This window comes from Berghia stephanieae, chromosome 10 (assembly GCF_034508935.2).
Source record: "Berghia stephanieae isolate SIO BIC M18660-M18661 chromosome 10, UCSD_Bste_1.3, whole genome shotgun sequence".
NCBI lineage: Eukaryota > Metazoa > Mollusca > Gastropoda > Nudibranchia > Aeolidiidae > Berghia > Berghia stephanieae.
In genome coordinates, this window is record NC_088369.1 from 1,369,573 (window position 1) to 1,395,710 (window position 26,138).

General features: G+C 36.8%; 1 protein-coding gene across 2 annotated transcripts in view; it reads left to right on the plus strand.

Moving 5' to 3' along the window:
- Nucleotides 1–23,900, plus strand: part of LOC144956040 (alanine--tRNA ligase, cytoplasmic-like) — a 42,538-nt gene extending 18,638 nt beyond the window's left edge. For both annotated transcript variants that reach the window (XM_078886335.1, XM_078886334.1), the window contains exons 11-26: nt 1,126–1,237; nt 1,689–1,813; nt 3,198–3,348; nt 5,739–5,923; nt 8,294–8,410; nt 9,633–9,770; nt 10,362–10,496; nt 13,331–13,416; nt 14,484–14,592; nt 15,259–15,390; nt 15,852–15,926; nt 16,425–16,538; nt 18,163–18,282; nt 20,844–20,924; nt 21,907–22,014; nt 23,455–23,900. In XM_078886335.1, coding sequence (XP_078742461.1) covers nt 1,126–1,237; nt 1,689–1,813; nt 3,198–3,348; nt 5,739–5,923; nt 8,294–8,410; nt 9,633–9,770; nt 10,362–10,496; nt 13,331–13,416; nt 14,484–14,592; nt 15,259–15,390; nt 15,852–15,926; nt 16,425–16,538; nt 18,163–18,282; nt 20,844–20,924; nt 21,907–22,014; nt 23,455–23,631 — 1,965 coding nt within the window. In that variant the 3' untranslated portion in view covers nt 23,632–23,900. The remainder of the gene's footprint in view (nt 1–1,125; nt 1,238–1,688; nt 1,814–3,197; nt 3,349–5,738; nt 5,924–8,293; nt 8,411–9,632; nt 9,771–10,361; nt 10,497–13,330; nt 13,417–14,483; nt 14,593–15,258; nt 15,391–15,851; nt 15,927–16,424; nt 16,539–18,162; nt 18,283–20,843; nt 20,925–21,906; nt 22,015–23,454) is intronic.
- The last annotated feature ends 2,238 nt before the right edge of the window (nt 23,901–26,138 follow it).

Below are 26,138 nucleotides of genomic sequence, written 5' to 3' on the forward strand. Positions count from 1 at the left end.
ATTCAGTTTGTTATAAACCTTCAGTGTATTATCCAAACACCTGCTGAACAGAAAAAAAAAAGGCAAGTCGTATTGTCTTTTTTACTGGATTTCCGCACTCAGAAAGGGGTTGATCCAAGTGTTTGTGTAAAAGTTCTAGGAAATTTTTGCCTCCTGAATTGGCAACCCTGGTATTTTCTCAACAAACTTTTAGTCATTTTGGCCTCCATTACACACATTGTGATTGGTAAGGGTTGACAACTCTGTATGTGTGACTCATTGCCTCTACATGGTGGGATGTCAGGACATACCAGATATCAGAAAGGGACATGAAGGCTAAGATACAGTCCACTCCGGATAATCGCAACACCTTGAGATCAGCGAAAATGTTGCGATTAACCAAAGTTGAGATTCCTGTCCACGATTGCAACATTTTCCTCTGAGTTGACACAGGTTTGGGACCGTCCATGGCCGCAATAAACATGTGCTTTTTTGTTGTTTTTGTTGTTGTTTTGCTTGAGTTTTTCTTTATTGTGTGTGTGTGTGTGTGTTTTGTTTTTAAAAAAATATTTTTATTTCTTTTTCTGGTTGTAAATTCCATCATTTTCCTTTGTGTTTGACATCACTCATTTCCCTAAGAAAGCACCAAACCCATACTGCAAAACCTGCCCCTCCCTCTTTGGTCTCGAATAGAATGGTGACACACTACTGTAGCATTGAACCCCGCCCATCTCGATTATTCAACCTGTCATGATTTCACCCATGATGAAAGTTAATCATGAAATTTTTTTTTTTTTTTAATTGATTTCTTGAATTTACCATTTTTCGAGGTTGAAAATTTGTTGCGATTAACCAAAATTTCTTGCAATTAACCAGTGACTTTTGTATAGAATTAATTCCGTTTCTTGAGAAATGTTTCGATTAACCGAGTTGCGATTATCCAGAGTGGACTGTAATTAGAAATAGGAATTTTTAGTTTTTTGTTCGATAAGAATCAAGAATAAATGGTATTTCTCTCCAATAAAACAAACAAATTTAACAGAGGGGTAGACCTTGTAGACCTTATTGAAAAAATTTCCCCTGGGGATGAGTTAAATGGAAATTTTATTTTTAATTTATATATTTAAAAATATATTTTGATGTCAGGTGATAGATGTGATATCGTCAGCCATTGGCCATTACGACAAGACTATGGAGCACTCCACACGCAGTTTCAACAAGATGCTTGCTAGGGTCAAACCAACTGATAGCCTTTCAGGTTTGTTGTCAGTTATTTGGTTTCTTTATCGTTGCCGAGGACTTTTGTTTTTGTATTGATTATTATATCATTATATTATTATAACGTAATAATAATAAGGATGATGATGATGACAATGACGGTGATGATGATGATGATTTTAAAAAAAGAATTTAAAAATAATTATAATAATAATAATAATAATAATGATGATGATAGATGATGATGATGATGATGATGATGATGATGATGATGATGATGATGATGATGATGATGATGATGATGATGATGATGATGATGATGATGATGATGATGATGATGATGATGATGATGATGATAATAATAATAATAATAATAACAATAATAATAATAATAATAATGGTCATATTAGTGATGATAATGACAATAGTCCGAAAGATGACCAGAACATATTCTGAAAATGTTGTTTTCCTGTTCTGAAATCGTGTTACAGGGGAAGTGATCTCAGCTTTAGAGAGAGGCCATTTTGGGAGTGCCATGTCCCTGGAGACGATAGTGGAGATTGCAGAGCAGCACGGGATGACGTTGGCCTTGGAGGAATACCAACAATGCACCAGGGTAAACACAAGCTTATAATATTGTTTGAGCAGCTTTGGGGTCCAATGATTTGAAACTCAACTTGCACGCTATAGATAGCAGGTTTGAATCCTTTTGTGCAAAGTGAAGTCCCAGGAAAAGGCTCTTTTTATTTGTTTACATTTTCTCAACAGACTCTGGTATAGATGGGTAGGCAGGCATCCTTCTGACTCGAGAAACGATGGTACCTGGTTGATAACTGCATTGTCTCAGTCAAAAGGAAATTACAATTAAAAAGCCTTACAGGCTGCATGTCACGTTCTACATATTCAGTGTTGCTGTTGATTTCAGACCCCTTGTAAAGAGTTTTGAGCACATTTAGTGAAAATCACTCTTTAGAAAAGCCCATTTTTTCTTAAAGATTTCACAATTTAGACGTTCAAAACTCAATTTTCACTGTCTTGATCACAGATGTTTGTTTGGTTTAAAAACCTAATGGCAACACACAATGTCATTTAAATAACAATGTGACATTGATTGTAGGCGTCAATTTAATTACGAAAACAGATAAAATGGACATTTCAGGTTTCCCCTTTATCAACAAAACAGGATGAATGAAACACGACAGACCAAAAACGTCCATTTTATCTGTTTGCGTAATTAAATTGAAGCTTACATCCAATTTCACATTGTTATTTATTTCTTCGAGCTTCGAGCAGCAACATTTACAATGTCATTTAAGCACTAGGAAAATAAGACCAAACTAGACGATAGAAGAAATGTACCTCTGTATCTAGTCTGAGACAAAAATTTTGCCTCACCTTTTGTGATATCACAAATCTGACATTTATCACAAACAATGCATATCCGATGGTCACTGTCACATTGTTCCTAATTCAGAGGAGACGAGATACAAATTGAATTGAAACAAAAAATGAATCCAGGTAAAACTATTTTATCTCAGCAAAGGCATAGAGTTTATTGTTGCCTTTAGGTATCAACTCCTCTATATTTAAAGTTTATATTTATCTGGCCACATTTATATGGAACTGCAAAGTTTGTATTTATCTGGCCACATTTATTTGGAACTGCAAAGTTTGTGTTTATCTGGCCACATTTATTTGGAACTGCAAAGTTTATATTTATCTGGCCACATTTATATGGAACTGCAAAGTTTGTGTTTATCTGGCCACATTTATTTGGAACTGCAAAGTTTGTGTTTATCTGGCCACATTTATTTGGAACTGCAAAGTTTATATTTATATGGCCACATTTATATGGAACTGCAAAGTTTGTGTTTTTCTGGCCACATTTATTTAGAACTGCAAAGTTTATGTTTATTTGGCCAGAGACATGCTATAGATTGAAACGTATTTACAACTTTGTTACTATGGTTTTTTTTTTTTTTTTACATTTATCCCACTAGGAGGATTCTAAACACACATCTCCTTCCCACCCCGTACCAGCAGTCAGCCAATCACCAATCAATGAGTTTGTAGATTTATTAATAGAACAGGGAATCCCCACCACTAATGATGCATACAAGTACATCTTTTCTACACCAAACGGTACCTGTGGTGAGTTTCTGAATTTCTATCAACCATTTTTAAAATGTTACACACCAGTGCTTGAACTAAGGTCTAATATTTTAGGATTCATTGAATTAGTAGATCATTAGTAGAACAGGGAATCCCCATCACCAATGACACATATAAGTAGTTTCTCTAACCAAACTGTGGTGAGTGTCTCTTATTCATGTGTATCAGCCATTATTGAAATGTTAACCCACCAATTCTTAATTCTGGAGAAAAACTAACGACCTATTTATTTTATAATTCAATGAATGAGTAAATCTATTAATAGAACAGGGAATCCCTGTCACAAATGATGCATACAAGTACCGCTTTTCTACACCAAATGGTTCATGTCAGCCCTTGTAGAAATATTTACCCACAAATTCTTAAATGGTAGAGGAAGACCAAGCTTTATTTTGGGGTTCAATGAATTCGTCTATCTATGAATTGTACAGAACACCGAAGGGTCCTTTTAAAAAATAAGTGTGATAACTCCAATTGTTATGCCTAATTTTTGTAATGGAAATCTTGTTAAACCAATACAAAATATATTCCATCTATTACAACAATGTTCAAACAGGCCCATCATTGCGTCTGGTAATCAGGCTGGCAAATCATTGCATTTATTTTCCATCACCAGTGCTGCTCACCCGTACAAGTTTTCTACACCAAAATGTTCCTGTGACAAAAGTGTCTTTAATTTGTATCAGCCGACGTTTGCTTATTGCCAGGTCTGATGACCCAAATATTTATTGTCTCATTGTTGTCATGAAAATACTCTCAAACCGACAGAAAAATATTGTCCATTACAACAATGTTAAAACAGGCCCTTAATTGCATTCGGTTATTAGACCTGCTAATTGATGCACCCGGGTATCAGCTAATTGTCACATTTTATCCATATTTTCTTAAATAAATGGTAGAAGAAGACTAAAGATCTACATTTTAGCTCAATTGTTAGTGTTCTTGATACACATTTAGTAGATATTGTAGTTTATAAAAGCTCATCTTTTTTAAAGGGTGTAAATTAAAGCTGGAAACAGAAAGAAAATATAATTTTTTTCTTTTAATGCTAAAACTATTGAAACAAAGTAGAAAAGTGCCAGAAGACAATAGAGAATAAAAATTTTTCGCGGCGGTGGTGGGGTTTGAACCTGCGACCTTATTGGTACGACAACTCCGCCTGGCAGGTGAGAGCGTGGCTCTACCGTGTGAGCTATCCACGAACACAAAAATATTCGTTTCAAACCCAAGTCATTTCTAGATCCCTCTCTCACCCACTTCTTGAGACCGCCGATTCGTTCGCACACCACCATAGCTCACACGGTAGAGCCACGCTCTCACCTGCCAGGCGGAGTTGTCGTACCAATAAGGTCGCAGGTTCAAACCCCACCACCGCCGCGAAAAATTTTTATTCTCTATTGTCTTCTGGCACTTTTCTACTCACTTCATATCTTGTTGTTACCAACATAAGTGCCTGCTCCACTCACTTTTCTGAATTAAAAATTCACCCCATACACCGGAGCATACTCAATGTCTCAATCGTTTCTATGTTATATGTTTGTGTTAAGAATATTGGCTATTAAGCTTAACTGCTGGTCAAAATTACTTGGCGATGGTGGTGTGCGAACGAATCGGCGGTCTCAAGAAGTGGGTGAGAGAGGGATCTAGAAATGACTTGGGTTTGAAACGAATATTTTGTGTTCGTGGATAGCTCACACGGTAGAGCCACGCTCTCACCTGCCAGGCGGAGTTGTCGTACCAATAAGGTCGCAGGTTCAAACCCCACCACCGCCACGAAAAATTTTTATTCTCTATTGTCTTCTGGCACTTTTCTACTCACTTCATATCTTGTTGTTACCAACATAAGTGCCTGCTCCACTCACTTTTCTGAATTAAAAATTCACCCCATACACCGGAGCATACTCAATGTCTCAATCGTTTCTATGTTATATGTTTGTGTTGAGAATATTGGCTATTAAGCTTAACTGCTGGTCAAAATTACTTGGCGATGGTGGTGTGCGAACGAATCGGCGGTCTCAAGAAGGGGTGAGAGAGGGATCTAGAAATGACTTGGGTTTGAAACGAATATTTTGTGTTCGTGGATAGCTCACACGGTAGAGCCACGCTCTCACCTGCCAGGCGGAGTTGTCGTACCAATAAGGTCGCAGGTTCAAACCCCACCACCGCCGCGAAAAATTTTTATTCTCTATTGTCTTCTGGCACTTTTCTACTCACTTCATATCTTGTTGTTACCAACATAAGTGCCTGCTCCACTCACTTTTCTGTATTGAAACAAACAAACAAACAAAAGATAATAAAACTTAAAAGGAGAAAAAAAAAAGAAAGATGTTGATTCAAAATCGAAATATTGTTTGTTTTTTTTCTCCTAGATTTTTCAGTCATGGCGGCCAAAACTTCCCCATGTTCTATCCAAGGCATGCTGGGATATAACCAAGGACAGACGTCACGCCACCTGTTGGAGGAAGGCCACAAAGGGGAGATAGTTCTTGACAATACATGTTTCTATGCAGAGGCTGGCGGACAGGAAGCAGACAGGGGATTTCTACATTCACAGGTCACAATCCTGTTTTTAGTATTTCATATGTTTTTTTTAAATGGCAGCAAAAAAAACAAAAAAAAAACTTTTTACCTGCTTAAAACAATAGCTGCTGAGCAACGCGTCATGCGTTGATCGGTCTCTTCGCTCTGTGCGGAGTAACGTAGACTGCGTTGTTTGCATTTTCTTTATAGTTTCGTAGATTTTAGCAGGTTAGACTTTTTATTCCACATTTTTCCTTTTACTTAGTCATTGAGAGTGGTCGTTCTTGACTTGAAGGTAGTTGAAAGCGGTTTTTCTGATTTACTGAACGTTTTTAGACGATTGTTTACGATTTTCCATTGATCGTGACCTCGCGTGTTTATGTGTTTATGACCAGATACAGCTGGTCCGAGTGGTTCGTGTGGTAGACCTAGACGCCTCACAGCTGAACAGGCTATTGATTTGTTTCAAACTCTAAATGATAGTGATACTGATTTATCAGATTCAGATCTAGAATATGGTAACAGTGGTAGTAGTGACGAAAGTGAGTCTGAATCTAGATCTAGAGAACGATCAGTGCTATCATCATTGTCGTCATGCTTTGGGGGTGTGGCAGGCAGGAGGAAAGATGGGGGGAGGAGGAGAAAAGGTGTGATAGATAGCAGTGTCCCTTCTAGTCTCATCTAATCATTATCTATTACACAGTATCATATTGTCCATTCATTCATCTTTATTTTGGTACCAAACATTTCGGTCTTCTTATCCAACACAGTTCTCACAATGTCATTATATTAGGTGTACCCCCATGCCCTTTTCGGACATGAAAATATATACATAACTTTTTAGTGAAAAAATTCCGCAGTTAAAGGGTTAATAAGGAAGAACACATTGAGCTTTGAGCTTTTTTGTTATATCGCGTAATATCCACTAAACATGCCAACAGCAACATTTAACATTTAGAACAGGACATGATGCCTTTTAGGCGATATTACAATTTTTTGGACAAAGACAACGCTGTTAACAGCCATGTACTCATTTTACACCTGAGTACGGTGAGAGAATGTAAGTGAAGCGCAAGTGTCATACCACTAGACTACATAGCTGCACATTGCCAATGTACTCATTTTACACCTGAGTACGGTGAGAGAATTTAAGTGAAGAGCAAGTGTCATACCACTAGACTACATAGCTGCACAGTGCCAGTGCAATAGACTGTAAATATCTTGTACTATACTGTGAAGCGTGGACTATCAGCAAAGCAGAGAGCACAAAGAGCTTTTGAAATGGCATGCTACAGAAAAATACTCAGAATTTCATGGACTGAAAAACAAACAAACAAAGAAGTCCTGAGAAGGATCGGAATAAAATCACCAATTCTTCTTCAAACTGTAAAGAAATTGAAACTGAACTATTTTGGCCACACGACTCGCCACGAATCATTAGAAAAGCACATTCTGCAGACAAGGGTAGACGGCAAGAGAGGAAGAGGTAGACCAACAAGAAGCTGGGAACACGATATATGTGAATGGCTGGGAATGACAACAACTCAAGCAAGTAGACTGGCGGAAAACCGTAATCTGTTTCGCAAGAAAGTTCGGGAAGCAACGTCCTACGCAGGATCAGCTGACTAGATATATATACTGCTGACCCAAGATGAGTGACATATCTGACAAGACTCTGAACTTCAAGGTTTTGTTTTAATACGTGTACCAACACATCCATCATGTGTCAAAGACAGGGTGGCACATCTGACAAGCCCCTGATTTTCGAGGATTTGTTTTAATAGCAATGTGTGTAACAACATCCTTTGTGTGTTAAAGACAGGGTGGCACATCTGACAAGCCCCTGATTTCGAGGATTTGTTTTAATAGCAATGTGTAACACATCCATCATGTGTCAAAGACAGGGTGGCACATCTGACAAGCCCCTGATTTTCGAGGATTTGTTTTAATAGCAATGTGTGTAACAACATCCTTTGTGTGTTAAAGACAGGGTGGCACATCTGACAAGCCCCTGATTTTCGAGGATTTGTTTTAATAGCAATGTGTGTAACAACATCCTTTGTGTGTCAAAGACAGGGTGGCACATCTACAGCAGAAATTGTGTTTTTCCACTAGTTTAACTGCGTCAAGGAATACTGAATATTACTAAATGCGTCTTTATTTTCAAGTTTCTCAATTTCATAAAGAAATGTTGATAAATCGCTTTTTTTTTTTTGACCATAGAATATGCAAGAGTGAGGAATAATGATGTGTGATTCGTGGTATTTGGTTGTTGCTACATTCTATTAATATGTTGAAAATACAAACCTTTCAATCTTTTTCAAATTCGAAAAAAACAAGTCGGCTTCGTACTGCTTTTGGTCAATCAGTTGATAAAGATTTATTTTGTCTGTTTCTCCTTCAGACAGGAACGTTTCTAGTAGAGGATGTCCAGGACCACAAAGGTTACGTGGTGCATTCTGGTCAGGTGACACAGGGTCATATTGCCATTGGTCAAGACATTGTGCCTGAAATATCTGTTGTAAGTACAACCCTATTCAGTCGTGACAAATTCCCTTGTAGGAAATTTCAAAAATTGTTTTAATAGTGAAGAGTCTGACCTGACCTGGAATCAAACCCAGAATATTGAAGTGTAATGCAGATGTTTTAGACACTGTGCACCATGGAAAGGTTTTATTTTTCCTTCTGTTGTAGATTTATACATTTTACAGTGATGTGTACTTACTCCTTTATCAACAAGGTTTGAGTGTATTCTATCCTGATCAAATAATGATTTTCCCAGTTATTTATCGTTAGGAAATGAGAAGAATATGTAGTATTAGACATCTCATTACAAGAGACATCTCTGCCTTGTTAGTTAATTCTCTAATCCTGTCATAGCTAGATTATTGCAATTCTCTCCTCTCTTCTATAAATAAAGACAGAATAAAATCCCTTCAGGTGGCCCAGAACGCGATGCTGCCAGGCTTATTTATAGAAAGAGGAGAAATCAATTTGCATCAGGTTTGCTAAGAGAACTCCACTGGCTTCCCGTTGACAAATGTATAGAATATAAGATCTGTATTATTGTTTTTAAATCACTGTACTCTGATTGTCCTGGATTCAGTAATGACATGCTTAAACTCTACATCCCATCCAGAAATCTGAGATCAAAGTCTTAATCACATTCTTGTGAAGCCAAAAATGACTTGCAAAATTGGCGAGCAATGCGTTTGAATATTCGGCACCCCTTATCTGGAACTCCCTTCCAAGATATATCAGAGACAGTAATGATGCATTATTATTATTATTACTCAGAGACCTAACCTCCCTCACAAATTGACCTACAATGGCCGTCTATTGATCAAAGTGGGTAGATCTAGGAACATATTAAGATAATTATTTAGAGAAATCATTATTTGATTAGATTAGAGGAAATATTGGGATCCTGATCGTTAAGTTGGTAGAGCACTAACTTCACACGCAAGGGGACTGAGATCAATCCCAAGTGATTTTTTACAATGACTCCCCTGTCCTCCCAGCAGTGGGTCTGTAAGATCTGGTGGAAAATACTTTGCAATAGACAACATCCTATCCAAAGGGTAGCAAGCAAAGCAATTACTATTGTCCATTTTACGCTATAGAAACTTTGATAAACTCTGGCTCCATGGTCTTCATGGCAATGAAGGACTACTTAAAAAAAAAAAATGTATACATCCATTTCCACTTTCTATTTTATTAGTCTTTTATGTTTTTGTGTAAAGTCATGTCGAGAGGGCAACATGCGCAATCACACAGGAACACACTTGGTGAACACAGCTCTATTGGATGTGTTATCCACGACGCAGCAAGAAGGATCTAACATCAACCCTCACAGATTCACATTTGACTTCTTAGCATTGGTAACTGTCATATTGGCATTTATTTATTTAATTTTTTTTCTTTTTTCAATATTTTAAAAAATGTTTTAAAAAAAATTTGCAGCAATATTCTGTGTTGCTCACACCCCAATTTTCATTTCTCCGATAACTACACAGAGAAGACATAAGGCAACCAGAAGCAGTTTATTAGAGAAAGTGTGCAGTGATTAAACAGATTTCAATGATTTTAACCTGGATGAATCTTAATTCCTTCATTTGGTTAAAAGGATTTAAAGATAATATCAAATTTAAACAATCTATTAATTTTTTACAAGCAGTCAAAAACAAATACCGTGCTATCTTCAAAAGTAAACAAAAGCCATTTAGATTGCCTCATGAAATGATGTTTATTAGTACGTTTGTATAAAATGTTTTGTTCTTTTTTTTTTTTTTTACATTTGCAATCTGTTACTTTCGTCAAATATATACGAAGGTAGAGAATATGAAATTGAAAATGACTTTTTCTTGTATTTTGTTACAAATCTGTAACATCACATTATCAATCAATACTTTTAACTTTTAGACGGTTTAATGTTTACAAATATTTTCTCACATTTTAATCTTCATTCTTAGTCCAAGATAGATGATGTGGAGGCCGTTCAATCAAAGGTCAAGGACATTATTAGGCAAGGTCATTCTGTGACATGCACTGAAATGACCTTGACAGAGGCAAAGGATAATCCAGAGATCGGTTGGAATAAGAATGAGGTAAGTATTAGCATCAAATGGTGTGGTGTTACACGTGTTGAATTGCAGCTCAATGCAGGCAAACCAACCTTTATTAGTACAGTAGAACTCGGAAATAGCGAGTTCGACGGGTCCACTCCTGATTACTCGCTATTTCCGAGTTCTCGCTATTCCCGAGTTGCCAGGAAAGGTTATAATAATATTGCTGGTTATTCCCCTCAGTGTGTAATTCGAGTAAAAGCCGTCGCCCCTATTTCAATTTCTTCACAGAAGTGGCAGAATGCTTGGTTTTTTGTTTTTATTTTCAAGTAAAATCATGACTAGAAAAAAAACAAGAACATAGAAGTGTGTGTGTGTGCGTGTGCGCGCGAGTGTTTGTATGCACTCGGCATGTTTGATGAGGTAAGCAAGCGCATCACTCAATCACTGACCCATTGAAATATGGTTCCACACTCCCCTCTCTCGCTGATCGTGTCGTTCGTTAACGATGCTACTCGCTGACCGATGCTGCGAAGTGAGGCATGTTGACATGTGCTTACCTCGCGCGTCGCGTGGCACCACATTAGGTGAATAATTGACCCCCACCCCAATACACACACACGCACACAAACCCAACCCCCACCCAAATTTGTTTCGCCTATTATGTACTACTACAGACTAGGCTACTATGTAATATTACTCGTAACGAAAAATAAGAAAAGAAAAGGAGGCTAAAAATATTTAAATTGCCATTGTCTCTTGTTTTGCTTTACTTCGTTGCAGTCCTAGGCTGGGGCAGGAAATGCTCGTTATTTCCGAGTTGACCTCTTTTTCATACTCGCTACTTTCATGCTAATTTTATTGACTCAAATAAGGGGAAAAAATGGGGATTTAGATTTTACTCGCTATTTCCGAGTTCTCGCTATTTCCGAGTACGTTACTTTCATGTTCTACTGTATTAGACTCGGTCCAAAATTCTTGCAGTTTTAAATAATGCATACTTTTTTTTATAAATGAACATTTATATAGAGCAATAACCACTCAACGTGCTCAAAGTGCTTTACAAGGGGTTCCTGGCAACAGCTAAACTTAACATGTAGGACGACGAGTCATGAGGCTAACTGGGTGATATTACAATTCTCTTTGGACGGAGGCAACGATGTTAACAACAGATATGTACACCCGAGTATGGTGAGAGAATGTGAGTAAAGAGCCTTTTCCAAGACAACTATGCACTGCACAGAGCGGGACTCGAACACTGGACCTTCTTGTCCGTAGGCGAGGGTGACACCACTTGACTAGATAGTCGCACAAATTACTTGGTGTTGTACCTTGTGTTTGATGAAGGAGAGACTGCTGTCAACGGCCATACAGATGATCATTGTTTGATTCTTGTGTCCTATACTGTCAGTGGACAGAAGACGACATGGACAAATATACGTGTCAGTGCATGACATAATCAGTCGGAAAGTGAAAATATTGGATTTGCATTTTCTGAAAGAATATGCTCCCCAGAGCATTTAATCTTTATTTGAAGTAAATTGATGTATGTGAAAGGTATACAGCAACTTTTCTCAAATTTCATACTTTATCAACTTGACTAGCTGTAAACAATATTTAGAAGTGAAATTAAGCTTTGATATTTCCCGAAGATGTACAAAAAGGGTTGATTTAATCATTTATGAGGGGAACTCATTTTTGATAAAAATTGGACTTTCTAACTAAACATGACAATATCTCAGTTCAAACCTTTTCACCATCCGACTGATGATGTCATTCACTGTAACATTTAACTTTGATAAATAAAGTACAGAAAAAAGTATTAAACAAAAATGATTATAACAGCTTTCAACAAAGAACAAAATACCAACCACAGAACGTTTCGGGGTCAAAACCCTTCTTTATCCAACAACAAAAAAACAATAAAGACATAAATACATTACTAAATTCCAGATAGGAATCTATCTGGAATGTAGTATTGTATTTGTGTCTTTATTGTTTTTTATTGTTGGCTGAAGAAGGGTTTGAGCCCGAAATATTCTGTGTTTTGTATTTTGTTCTTTGTTGAAGCTGTTATAATCATTTTTGTTTATTACTTTTTACAGTCCACAGCTTCTAGCAGCTTTGTATCACAGAAACAGGTATGTAAGTTTAAGAAGAAAAAAAACAAACTTGTCCTTGTAGTTCTCACACTCACAGGAGCACATGGGTCCAAGCAATATATGATAATATATTATTATTTTGTTTGGTTTTGAGTGGTTCCACGAGTGTTAACGTGCAACTCAATGCAGATAAACCCAACTTTAGGGACTTGGTCCAAAATCCTGGCAATTTTAAAAAGGTCGCCCCCTTGGGTTTGAAGGAAAAACTGCTGTAAAAGGCTTAACAGATCATCATTGTTTGTTTGTTTTGCCCTATGACAGGGTCGGGGTCACCAATTTAGGACACAGGAATTGTCAGTGGATGAAAGACAGGATAACTTTGATAAATGAATTACAGATAGAATGAAGTTGACGTCACTCGGGTCTTTGTTATTGTTTTTTTGCCATCCGCGTTTCTGAGTAATTCTCACTATACTGTATTAACCAGACTATACACGGTTACGGTTACACATAATTTTGTGTGTTGGTCAGTTATACTTCCGGATGGCAATGTTGTGAGCTTCTTAGCCAAGTGCATACTATCTATGGAAAGAAGGATGTAAGTTTAAGAAGAGAAAATAAAGAGTTATCGTTGTTGTTTTTCAGTTGGTGAGAGAGCTTTTTTCCCTTGAAGTCTTTTCACATTTGAAGTGACTCCATACTTTAACGTAACTTAATCCATACATAAAATATATGCACCCTACAGTCTCATCAAACATTTCAATCCATTCCCAGGAATACCCAGACCATGTGAGAGTCGTCACAATTGGATCCAAGGTCTGTAACACAGGGTGTGTTTCACAGGAACTGTGTGGTGGCACGTGAGTATTGAGTCATGATGACAGATCATTTGTAGATATACAAGAATGGGCAGTAACACTTAGTAAGATCTGGAAAAGTGTGTATAGGACAGTCCCAGATGAAGCAAAGAGAAAAGTCGAGTTGGGCTGATTTTTTCTTCGTCTTGTATTTATTTTCAGCTTTGCCTGCCAGTGTTTCATACACACTTGATCAGGCCTTCATCTTACATTAGTGCCTGATATTAAATTTGTTACCTTAACACTTGGTAGACTTTTGACACAGGGTCAGATATCAGGATGTCACTCAGCTATATTTAATTTTCTCTTTTACTTCTCCCCTCCCCACACACACACCCTACTTTTCCCCCTTCTCTTTCTCCTCTACCTCCTTCACATTGTGCTTGCACTGCTCAGCAGAGTTTGACACAAAAATTAAGCAAACAGAATGGAATAACATTAAGATATTTATGTGTGTATCAACGACTTAAGAAGTGCAAAATTGAAATTTGTAAATTAATTTTTATAAAAACCAAACTTCGAAATCGTGGTTCAAAAGTCGTAACAATGTATTTATCCACTCTGTATTAAATAATACTGCTGTACATGCATGAAGTAGCTGTAAACGAAATAAATAACAATAATAAAATGGAATAGGATTTTTTAAAAGTCGTCCTTCAGAGCCATTTGGCCCGTGGAACTGGAGTTTATCCCGGTTTCTGTAGCATGAAACAGACAATAGCAATTGCTTGCTGCCCTTCCGATAGGACGCTAGTTCAACGCAAAGTACATTTCCCCAAATCTAACCGACCAAGCTACCCAATCATTTCTGGGTGGACAGGGGGGTGTCAGTGTCAGTAAAAAAATCTCAACTTCACCTGGGATCAATCTTTGCATGTGAGGTGTGTGTGCTCTATCAGCTGAGCTATCTCTATCGGGATCCTCAAAGGGAATGGAATCTTCAAATTTAGTTAACAAAACAGATACATTTTGTTAAACAAACATTCCAAATGATAACCGGTAAACAATTTGATAATCTCACCATTTTTATACATGGACATTTTCGATATGCATTTGTTTTCCATTTCCAGTCACGTCGTCAACACGGCAGACCTGATGGATTTTTGTATCACTGGACTCAGTGCAAAGTCTCAACATGTCCAGAGGGTCACTTGTGTGACTGGACCTCAGGCTGTACTCGTAAGTGGACATTGATACTGTTGTCTTCATCGTCATCATCAAGCATGTAAGGCATTGTGCAAGCTATGTGGTCTAGTGTTATGACACTCGCTTTCGGATTGAAAGGTCCTGAGTTCGAGCCTCGCTCGGTGCATAGTCGAGTCCTTGGAAAAGGCTCTTTACTCACCTTCTCTCACTCTGGTGTAAAATGAGTACCTGACCGTTAACAGCGTTGTCTCTGTCGGAAAAAAATTGCAATATCTCCTAACAGGCGTCATGTCTCGTTCTATAAGTTAAATGTTGCTGTTGGCCAGGGGCCCCTTGTAAAGCACTTTGAGCATGTTTAGTGGATATTGCGCTATATAAAAGCTCAATTTTTAAGACAATCAAGGCTCTCCACTCCACTATTTCCGACATCTTCTGCAATGTGTGTGCTGTTCCTTTCTGTCCCCATCCATTTTGTCGAATCTTTCAATATCTTTTGTTGCTGCCAGCTAGGTGCTCTTATTCTGTCCCAACTTTGCTGTAGTTATCAAATTTTCCCAAACTTTTTTCTTCTCGTATTATGTCCCATGACTTTTGCCTGTCTTGTTTTCCTTATCATCATCATCATTATTATTATCATCCTCCTCATTTAATGTATCATTTTCACTATTTCTTTACTCCTCTCTTCCCCATTTCCTAAAGGCATTCCAAAATGGAGATGTCGTGAAAACAATGTGTAGTTTGTTACAAGAACTACACACTTATATTCATGGTAACACAGACTCTGACGCAGTCATCGATATGACTCATTCCCTCACATCTAAGGTTGAAAAGGTGAATATTTTTGTTATCATGCAATTGGCAAAGAGATTTTTCAAAATGATAATAAAAACAAAGACACCAATGTCAAGAGATAAATATTATATTATTATTATTATTATTATTATTATTATTATTATTATTATTATTATTATCATTATCATTCTTCTTCTTCTTCTTATTATTATTATTATCATCATCATCATCATCATCATCATCACCATCATCATCATCATCATCATCATCATCATCACATCATCATCATCTCATTATTATTATTATTATTATTATTATTATTATTATTATTATTATTATTGTTTTTGTCGCAGTTAGTGTGGTTGTTGTTAAATTTATTTGGCACATAATCATAAGTTTTGAAATAGAGCGAGGTTTGGGAATTAAAAAAAATAGTAAAGAAAAAAATCAAATTGTACAAGAGAAAATGTACCTTATGATCAGTTTGTGCTTTATTTCAGTTAAAGGACTCCTCTCTAAAGATGATGGCCGATTGCACAGATGTCTTTGACAACACCAAAGAAGATATTCAGAAAGTGAGGCATAAGATAATTAAAACGACATACAGTTTGATTAAGTAAAAATGTGACCAATCTTCTTAAAATAGTGATATATTTGGGTGACTATGTTGTTGAAATTGAATTTTAAGTTTAACTCATACGCTTCCCAGTTGGAATAAATTGTGACTGATTTGAGGATGGTGATTGTTATTACTTTAAATGTCAAAATCCACCCTACAAACATTGGGACGTGATGTCAATGTCAATCAATAGGGGTTGTCTTTTCTGATTTCCCATCTATCCAATAGTGATTATGGGTAGCTGGGTCTGTTAGATATGGCAGAAAGTACATTTAAACAGACTATTTTGTGAGGGAAGGAAATGGATCTTGTAAACTGTGTGTGTAGCTAAGTCATTAATTGTTTTCCACCTTGTCTTTTCTCCTAAATTTTTCCAGGTTTCTTTACAATAGACATGGCCTAAAATATGTTCATATATAAATATTATAATATATTTTTATCTTCCTCTTGACAGATTTTACCAATTCTAGATTCATTACACGGCGGAATTCGGCCCCTTCAGGCAAGACCATTGGAGACAAAGGAATGTGTTAGTGTCATGAAATTCCTAGTGGACACTATCCATCAGGTAAAATACTCATTGCCGACTTTATTCTATTTGTCAGATGTTTGTTCTTCCCTATCCCTTTCAGATAATTTTTGGGCAGATTAAAAAAAATAAATGTATCTTGTTCATCTTATTTGGATGAAAAGTCATAAACAAAAATGAATAGAACAGATTTAAAAAACCCAACAAAATATCAAATTTGGAACGTTTTGGGCCAACAACAAATAACAATAATAATAATAATGATAATAATAATAATAATAATAATAATAATAATAATAATAATAATAATAATAATAATAATAATAATAATATATACTTTATTCATCCAAAAAAATGGAAATTCGTTTACAGACGTGGCATGCATGAAAATGTATAAACACAAAGTTGAGAATCTATGTCCACAACGTATACATATATAATATATGCAAATGCACAAAAATATAAAAATATAAAGACATAAATACATTACTAAATTCCAGATCGACGACAAAGAAATTTCAATAATGTATTTATGTCTTTATTAGTTTTTTGTTGGATTTTGAACCCGAAACGTTCCGTGTTTTGTATTTTGTTCTTTCTTGAAGCTGTTCTAGTCATTTTGTTGATGACTTTTTACAGTCCACAGATTCTAGCAGTCTAATATCACTCTTATTTGGATGAAGTCAATATTGCTGCTCGAAGCTTGAAGAAATAAATAAGAATGTGAAATTGAATGTAATCTTCAATTTAATTACAAAAACAGATCAAATGAACGTTTCGGGTTTCCCCTTTATCAACAAAACAGGATGAATGAAACACCACATCTGGTGTTTCATTCATCCTGTTTTGTTGATAAAGAAGAAACCCGAAACGTTCATTTGATCTGTTTTTGTAATTAAATTGAAGCTTACATTCAATTTCACATTATTATTTACTATTTGGATGAAGAAAATCAATAATGTTAATAGGTTTACATAATAATAATACTGGCATGTTGATTTGTCTCTAGTTTCCCATCACAGCTGCACTGAAACAAATACGGTTTGCAGTTTTGAAACACAGGTACAGTGGAATCTTGAAACGGCTGGAACAGAAAGATTGATTGACTTTATCCATATCAATGGAACACTTATAGCAGAAAATTTGGGACCAATGATATCTGTTGTCTTTAAGTTTAAGCAGAAGTTGTCTTTAAGCGTGTTGACTTTATGCAGATTCCATGGTAGAAATTTACTTAACGCTCTCCTTACCATCCATAGGAAAATCGTCACATTTGTTACGATGCAACCAACAATTTTCTCATTCTGATATCCTTTGTACATCACAAATTATAAAGAAAATATTTTGTTATAGCGATAAAAATTAGACACTGGACAATTATATGTATGGAATGGACTTGTTGCTTTTCTGTTTGAGTAGAAAAAAATCTGTTTTTGTGTTGAGTGGGTGTGAAGTTTCAGGGAAAATTCTGAAAATGGCTGGTAAGGAGAGAGTTAATGAATTTTAAGTTTATATGTTAAGAAGATAAATTTAAGTGATTAAGTGACTTCATGTTATTTCTTCTCTCGAGTAATTTGAGCATGAAACGTTCTTTGTTTCTTTTCCAATTCTGAGTTCAGTTTTGTTTTTTAAGTTTGAGGTTGTCGTGTATTATTATTTCCAGTGCCAGCACTTGGAGCTTCTTCCCAAGACATCACGACACACCATACACACATGTGTGCAGGAAATGGAACACAAGGTACGGGCTTTGGTCAACGCTAACAAGGCTGCTGATTTGAAAAAGGTAGGTATTTATACATCTTGCTCCACAAAAAAAATATCTAAAAACAAGAAAGGACCTTTGACAACAACAAAAGACCTAAAAAAACAAACAAAAAGCAGCCTGTCCATCACAGACAAGTGTTCTCTTTACTGGATTAAAAATGTTTAAACTACAAAAAAACGTTAAAACAAAAGGTGGCCCAATTCAACAGCAGTGCCTTAACATGTAGGACGAGACATGGTTCCTGTTAGGGATATTACAATCTTTTTATGACAGAGACAACGCTGTTACTGGCCAGGTACTCATTTTACACCTGGGAAAATTCCAGAAGATCTCTGTAACTCTATTTTCATAGCAATACCAAAGAAAGCAGGTGCAGTCAGATGCGAAAATTTTAGAACTATAAGTTTAATAAGTCACATCAACAAAATACTGTTGCGTATAATTATCAACAGGCTAAGGAATAAGATTAACCCCGAAATCGCAGAAGAACAATATGGATTCCAACCTGACAGAGGGACAAGGAACGCAATATACCTCCGTGTTTTAAGTGAAAGAGCTATACAGGTTCAGACCCCACTATACCTCTGTTTTGTCGACTACAAAAAAGCTTTTGATAGAGTACGCCACGAAGAAATACTAAAACAACTGCACTCCATTGGCGCTGATGAGAAAGACCTCAGACTCATGCAAACATTATACTACACCCAGCAGGCATCTATCAAAATCGGAAACTCTACAGGAAATTCCATTCCTATTAAGAATGAGTCCGTCAAGCGTGTGTTGCCTCACCAGATCTGTTTAATCTATACCAAGAAACAATCATGAGGGCATAAATAATATGGAGGGAATAAAAGTAGGAGGTCACAACATAAATAATATAAGATACGCAGACGATACGGTACTCATTGCAACATCAGAAATCCAACTTCAAAAGATTGTTGACAAAGTGGTAGTAGATAGTGAAGCCAAGGGAATGGAAGTGAATATCACCAAAACAGAATGCATGGTAATACAGAAAAACCCCGAAAACAACAACACCTGCAATATAACGATTCACGGCGAGCAGCTTACCAACGTAGAAAGTTTTAAATACCTAGGTTCAATAGTGACAACAGATGGAAGATGTAACCGAGACATACGAGCAAGAATAACTCAAGCCAAACAGGCCTTCATGGACCTGGGAAACATTTTGAAAAACAAACAGATGTCGTTCGGGATTAGATTCCGAGTCTTGAAGTGCTACGTGTGGCCAATCTTGTTCTACGGATGCGAAAGCTGGACTACAAATGCAGAAACACAAAAGAACATTGAAGCTTTTGAAATGTGGTGCTTGAGAAGGATGCAGAGAATATCGTATACCGCACACAAAACGAACGAAGAAGTGCTAAAACAAACATACCAACAAAGGAAACTAATGCCCTTAATAGTGGATCGACAACTATCCTTTTTCGGACACATAGTAAGGAAAGATAAGAATGAATACCTGGCAAGTTGTGGAAAAATACCTGGTAAACGCGCCCGGGGGAGACAAAGAAAAACACTCATAGACCAACTGAAGGGCTTCACCAACCTAACAATCCAAGAGCTGTTTGAAAAAGCAAGAGACAGGGAGGAATGGAGAGAGATAATTCATGCAGTATCCGAAGCCTGGACCAGGCATGGAACCTAGAAGAAGAGAAGAAGGTGAAAGAGTGTGAGCGAAGAGTTTCCTCCAAAAACTCAACTTTGTGCAGCCCCATAACAGGACTTGAGCCAGGGATCTAAAGGTCAGGTGCCAAGTGTATCACCGCAAGACCCCAAAGCTGCATAGAGGAGGGGAGGGAATGGAGGCACTGAGAGCATTTGAAAAAATAATTGAATTCTGTTAGACCTGTAAATTCTCAGTCAATTAACTGAAATCAGTCAATTCGTCAAATTCAAATATTTTAAAAAAGGAAAGAAAGAAAGAATTCATCAATTGTAGTCAAATGACCGTAAAGTAATTAGGAATGTTCCACAGCGCTACGTATAGCTCATGGGCCGTTTATATTAACGATGGATATGTTGCCAAGGCTAAGTGACACTTTTTAGAATTGCCGTATCTGAACACATCCCAGTGTATTTTCACACAGCTTTCATGAAGTTATTTTTTCACTTTCCAAACCTGTCGTGATCCCAATGGTAGCCAATTTTAACTGAGCTGAGCGATAAATTTCACTGTTTCGTCTAAGCCAAAATTGACCACATTTACTTGGAGGGAAAGTATGAAAAAAGTAAAATGCGAAAGCCGAAGTGCGTTATGTAGGCACTTTCAGATCGAAAGTTAGGGATTGCTACACTACATCTCGATTGCCTCACATTGTAAACAAACTGGTTGACCATTTCTAGTTTCTTCACTGATTGGGTACCTAATTATATTGGCAAGTAACATAATTAATTCCCGTGCAAATTAGTTTTCTGCCATCGTTTTGCTCAAGCGGGCTTGCTGTTTACTATTCATTTCGATTCTTTGGATTTTTCCGCTACGACGAATTACGAAGAGTTTCAGTCTATTTTTGTAGAGCTCATTTGCAGGTCAGGTCTATTCTGTATCTTTTCAGATTCTGCACAAAGTGGAGAAAGACGGATATGACGTCAGACCTAATTTTGTGTCTGTTGACCCAGATATGAATCCCAGACAGGTCAGGGTTTTTTTTCATTTATGAGAAGACAAAACCAAACATTTGAAATAAAATTCGGATGGTTATTATTTCTTTTTCTTAGACATATACTATGTGACTAAGGGACTAAAACATGGAATTGAAGTAAGTCGTGTCATGACATATTTTTAACTCCATGCTTGAGTTGGAAGATTGAATGTACAGTGGAACATCAGTGTAACAGTGATGGTGTGATCAGCCTAAAATTCCTGTTGTTAATGCCAAATTTCAAGGGAAATAACCCAAATGGCCTAAAATCACCATCTCTATCTGTCCCCCCCCCCCCCCCCCCCCCCCACTCTCTCTTTCTCACAAACACAGTATTCACGAAATGGACTTAGCACAATGTGGATGAATGCATTGTATTTGGAGATATTGAGTGATTTTCCGCATCCTTTTTATAACCGATTAGGCTCTTTAATGTAGAAGTACCTGCTATAGCCGGAGAAAAAAGGAGGATTTTTAAAATCTGTTATATCCTGACCTGTTATACATGGGTTCTACTTTATTCATTTTTTTTGTAGTCCTTCAAAGCCATTCGGCCCATGGAGTCGGGGTTCATCCTGATGTCTATAGCGTGAAACGGACAATAGCAATTGCTTGCTATCTTTTGGATAGGACGCTTGTCTATCGCAAAGTACTTTCTGCCACATCCATTCACTGCTGGGTGGACAGGAGGATCAGAAAAAATCTTGACTGCACCTGGGATCGATCTTGGTTCCTTTGTGTGTGGAGTGGTGAGTGCTCTACCAACTGAGCTATCGGGACCCCCTGTTCCACTTTATAGCTCATTAGTTTTGTTTGGATTTTTCAATTCAAAAGCTGTTTATGAAATCGTACCAGAAAAGCTGAATGAAAAATACAAGAAAAAAATCATGATAAAAATTCAAATCAGCCTGTATGAACTAATTCAATACAAATTGACTGTAGAATGTCAATGTTTTTCCTTTATTTTGTCTTCCAGGTACTCAAGGTTTTAACCAAACACAAATCTATCAAACCACTCATCCTGTTACAGGAAGGCAAACCAGACTGGAATATCGTTCTTAGTTTACCCTGTGACTCAGTTAAAGTGAGCTTTGTATTGTTGTTATTATTATTATTATTATTATTATTATTATTACACTCGAGCACTGAAATCTCTAACACGCAAATCTTGGAATCACGGAAATCTCAAACTCGGTACAATTCCCCCGTTTTAATCCCTCTATTTCGTTAGTATTGGCAACACAAAAATCTCAAAGACTTTCTGGGGCCAACACGGAAATCTCGAACAAACTGGACATTCCGTTGCGGTCTGTTGAATTTTTTTTCACGAATTGTTTGTGTTGAACAGAAACGAAAGATGCCACGTCTCTCCCTGTTCGTTAAGTGTCAGTTAATGTGTTATGTGTGCGTGTGTGTGGCATATTTTATGTGTGTGTGTGTGTGTGTGCGTATGCTGAACTGAGAGGCAATTTTGAGAAGCATGTTTGACCAGCGTCCCACGCCCATGACTCAGCGACATCTCCATTGTTACCTCACTTTATATTACTTAATCTGAGGTGCCAGTACCACTGCAAAATGACCGGACGGGAGACTTAGCAGTGATTACCTTAGGCAGTAACTGTCACCTATTTAAAAATATACAATTAGGGGTGGGGAAGGTGGAGTGAGAGAAATACCCTCCCCCTCCCTCTCTCTTTAGCCTGCTATGGGTAAGAGGGTGTTAAGTGAGGAGCATAGCAATCAGAGAGGGCATTGGTGAGGAGTGATAGTGATAGTAGTGATTTTAGTTTTAGGTACTGGATTCGCAGGTAATGACGTCGCGTGCTGACTGTGTAATCCACAATGCAATATGCTGGCTTTGTCTTTTTATCAAGCACACGCAGTGGGAATTGTCATTCAATTTCTGTAATTGAACAAGACAAGACGCACCAAACACAACACCAGTGAAAACTCTCTTCGAAATTTTGTAAAAGACGGCAGAGAAAAAGAAATTGAATTGTCTCATTATCGACCCTTGACAGAGTTTACAATAACGGAGGGTTATCATTACAATATGACTGTTATCAAGACCACCCACATTTACCTCAGTCATATCCCCTGTAAAATAATCAACACGGAAAACTCCAAAACACGGAAATCACAAACAGGCCCGGTCCCGACTTGGACTTGTTCGAGATTTCCGTGCTCGAGTGTATTATTATTATTAATATTATTATTGTTATTAATATTATTATTATTATTATTATTATTATTATTATTATATATATTATTATATTATTATTATTGTTATTATTATTATTATTGTTATTATTATTATTATTTTTTATTATTATTATTTTTATTATTATAATTACTATTATTTTATTAATATTTTCATTATTAGTATTCTTCTTCTTATTATTATTATTAATATTATTATTATTATTATCATTATTTTTATTATAATTACTTATTATTTTATTATTATTATTATTATTATTATTATTATTATTAATACTACTACTACTACTACTACAATCCACAGAACACGCCAGAACAAGACATGACAGATATTTTGGAACTGCTGCAAACATGTGGTCCTGTCAAGGGTAAAATGGCTTCTAAGAATGTGGAGCAGTCGGTGATGAAATTTTCCATCAGGGGAAGTAACTTGGGTGATATTCAATCTTGTGTACATAAATGGTGGGAGGAGAAAAGATGATGATGTGATTGTGTGTGTGTGTGTGTGTGTGTGTGTGTGAGAGAGAGAGAGAGAGAGAGAGAGAGAGAGAGAGAGAGAGAGAGAGAGAGAGAGAGAGAGAGAGAGAGAGAGAGAGAGAGAGAAAGAGAGAGAGTGTGAGTGAGAGAGGGGAGAGAGAGAGAGAGAGAGAGAGAGAGAGAGAGAGAGAGAGAGAGAGAGTACAATGATGAGATCCTGAAGTATATAAATAAAATGATTTTTTAAAAATAAAATAAAATAATTAATCTTAATCTTGACTTGTTGTATGTGTGGAAAGGTTGCCCATTCCCAAAAGGGATATATTTTAAAGGGATAAGCATTTCTACAGACTTGTATGTGTGGAAAGGTTGCCCATTCCCAAAAGGGATAAGCATTTCTACAGACTTGTTGTATGTGTGGAAAGGTTGCCCATTCCCAAAAGGGATAAGCGTTTCTACAGACTTGTTGTATGTGTGGAAAGGTTGCCCATTCCCAAAAGGGATAAGCATTTCTACAGACTTGTTGTATGTGTGGAAAGGTTGCCCATTCCCAAAAGGGATAAGCATTTCTACAGACTTGTTGTATGTGTGGAAAGGTTGCCCATTCCCAAAAGGGATATATTTTAAAGGGATAAGCATTTCTACAGACTTGTATGTGTGGAAAGGTTGCCCATTCCCAAAAGGGATAAGCATTTCTACAGACTTGTTGTATGTGTGGAAAGGTTGCCCATTCCCAAAAGGGATAAGCGTTTCTACAGACTTGTTGTATGTGTGGAAAGGTTGCCCATTCCCAAAAGGGATAAGCGTTTCTACAGACTTGTTGTATTGTGTATTAAGTTTGAAGTGATACTAAGCTTCAAGAAGATGTGGATTGGAAAAAGTAATTAACAAGTAGGAATAGAACGATATCAAGTTTGTTTTTGTTTTTGTTTTTGTTTTACGGCGCTTGCAACACATTAAGGTCATATCAGCACCAGTAAAAAGGAAGAAATGGGATAGTAAAAAGTTCTAGAATTACAATTAAAGCATCCAAAACTAGGGAAGACAAAGGGGAATTGGTTCAAACAGGGAACAGATGTAGATTCCAAGAGCACACTATCAGTGTACTTAGTTTGAGATCACCTAAAAGTCTCATCCAGACACAAGCACAGGTCCCAACTAAGAGGTATATCTCAAATGTTTACAAATCATTTATAATATGTAAACAAAACATAATACAGTGCATGACAGAGAGATGATTGACAAGGAAAAAAGAGGTACATACTTGTCTTCTATCCCCTTATATCTGTTTTCCAACTTGCTTTCTGTCTTTGTCTTGGAATGAGATTACTTGGTTTTGTCCCGACCCCGGCCGGAGTCCTAGCTGGGAGGGAAACAGTCAAATGCATAGTTATTGTTTTGAGAGATATTTTTTTCCTTGTAAATCATCTCTGTTATTATATTTATTTTTAATGTATAATGTAAGCATCTGAGTGTATTCCTCTTTGTTGGATTTTGTGCTTGTGTCCGGATGAGATTTATAGGTGATGTCAAACTAAGTACATTGGTGGTATGCTCTTGGAATCTACACCTGATCCCTATTTGTTCTCAGTTCCCCTATGTCTTACTTTCTCTTGGATGCTTCAATTGTAATTCTAGAACTTTTTACTATCCCATTTTCTTCCTTTTTACTGGCACTGATATAACCTAAATGTGTTGCAAGCGCCGTAAAACCCTTAAAAACAAACAAAACATATCATCTCCCAAAACTGTTTCCCTCCTAGCCAGGGCCAGGACAAAACCAAGTAATCTCATTCCAAGACAAAGACAGAAAGCATGTTGGAAAACAGACATAGGGGGATAGAAGGCGGTATGTACCTCTCTGCCCGCTATGGGAGGTTATATCGGCTACAAAAAAAACAAAAAACCCCAACATAATACCAAACATGGAATAGCACAGGAGCTCAAAACCCGAAATGTTCTGCATTTGTTGTTTTGTTCTGAATCATTTTTGTTCAATACTTGCTGTTTTATGAAGGCTGTTTTTCTTTAACTTTAACAGTAGTACATAGCTCAGTTGGTAGAGCATTCGCTTCACATACAAAGGGACTGAGATCGATCCTGGTGCATCAAGATTTTTTTCTGACGCCCCACCCCCCTGTCCACTCCAAGCAATTGATTAGCTTAGATCTAGTGGAAAGTACTTTGAGATAGTCTAGCATCCTATCCAAAGGGTAACAAGCAATTTATATTGTCCTTTTCACGCTATGGAAATCAGGATAAACTCTGGCCTCATGGCTTATTGGCTCTGAAGGACTATGTTTTTTTTTTCTAAGTCAGCAAATCCTTTGGGGTTTTTTTTGTCAGTAAATAGTTGCATTCCTCTTCATGGTCATGATCATCTCTTACCATTTCTTATCATCATCACATCACAATGACCACTGAAATAATCATCAAGGTCGTTATGACACCCATTATCGCCATCATGTTTATTAAATCATAACAATCGTTGAAAAATGACAACCATACCAA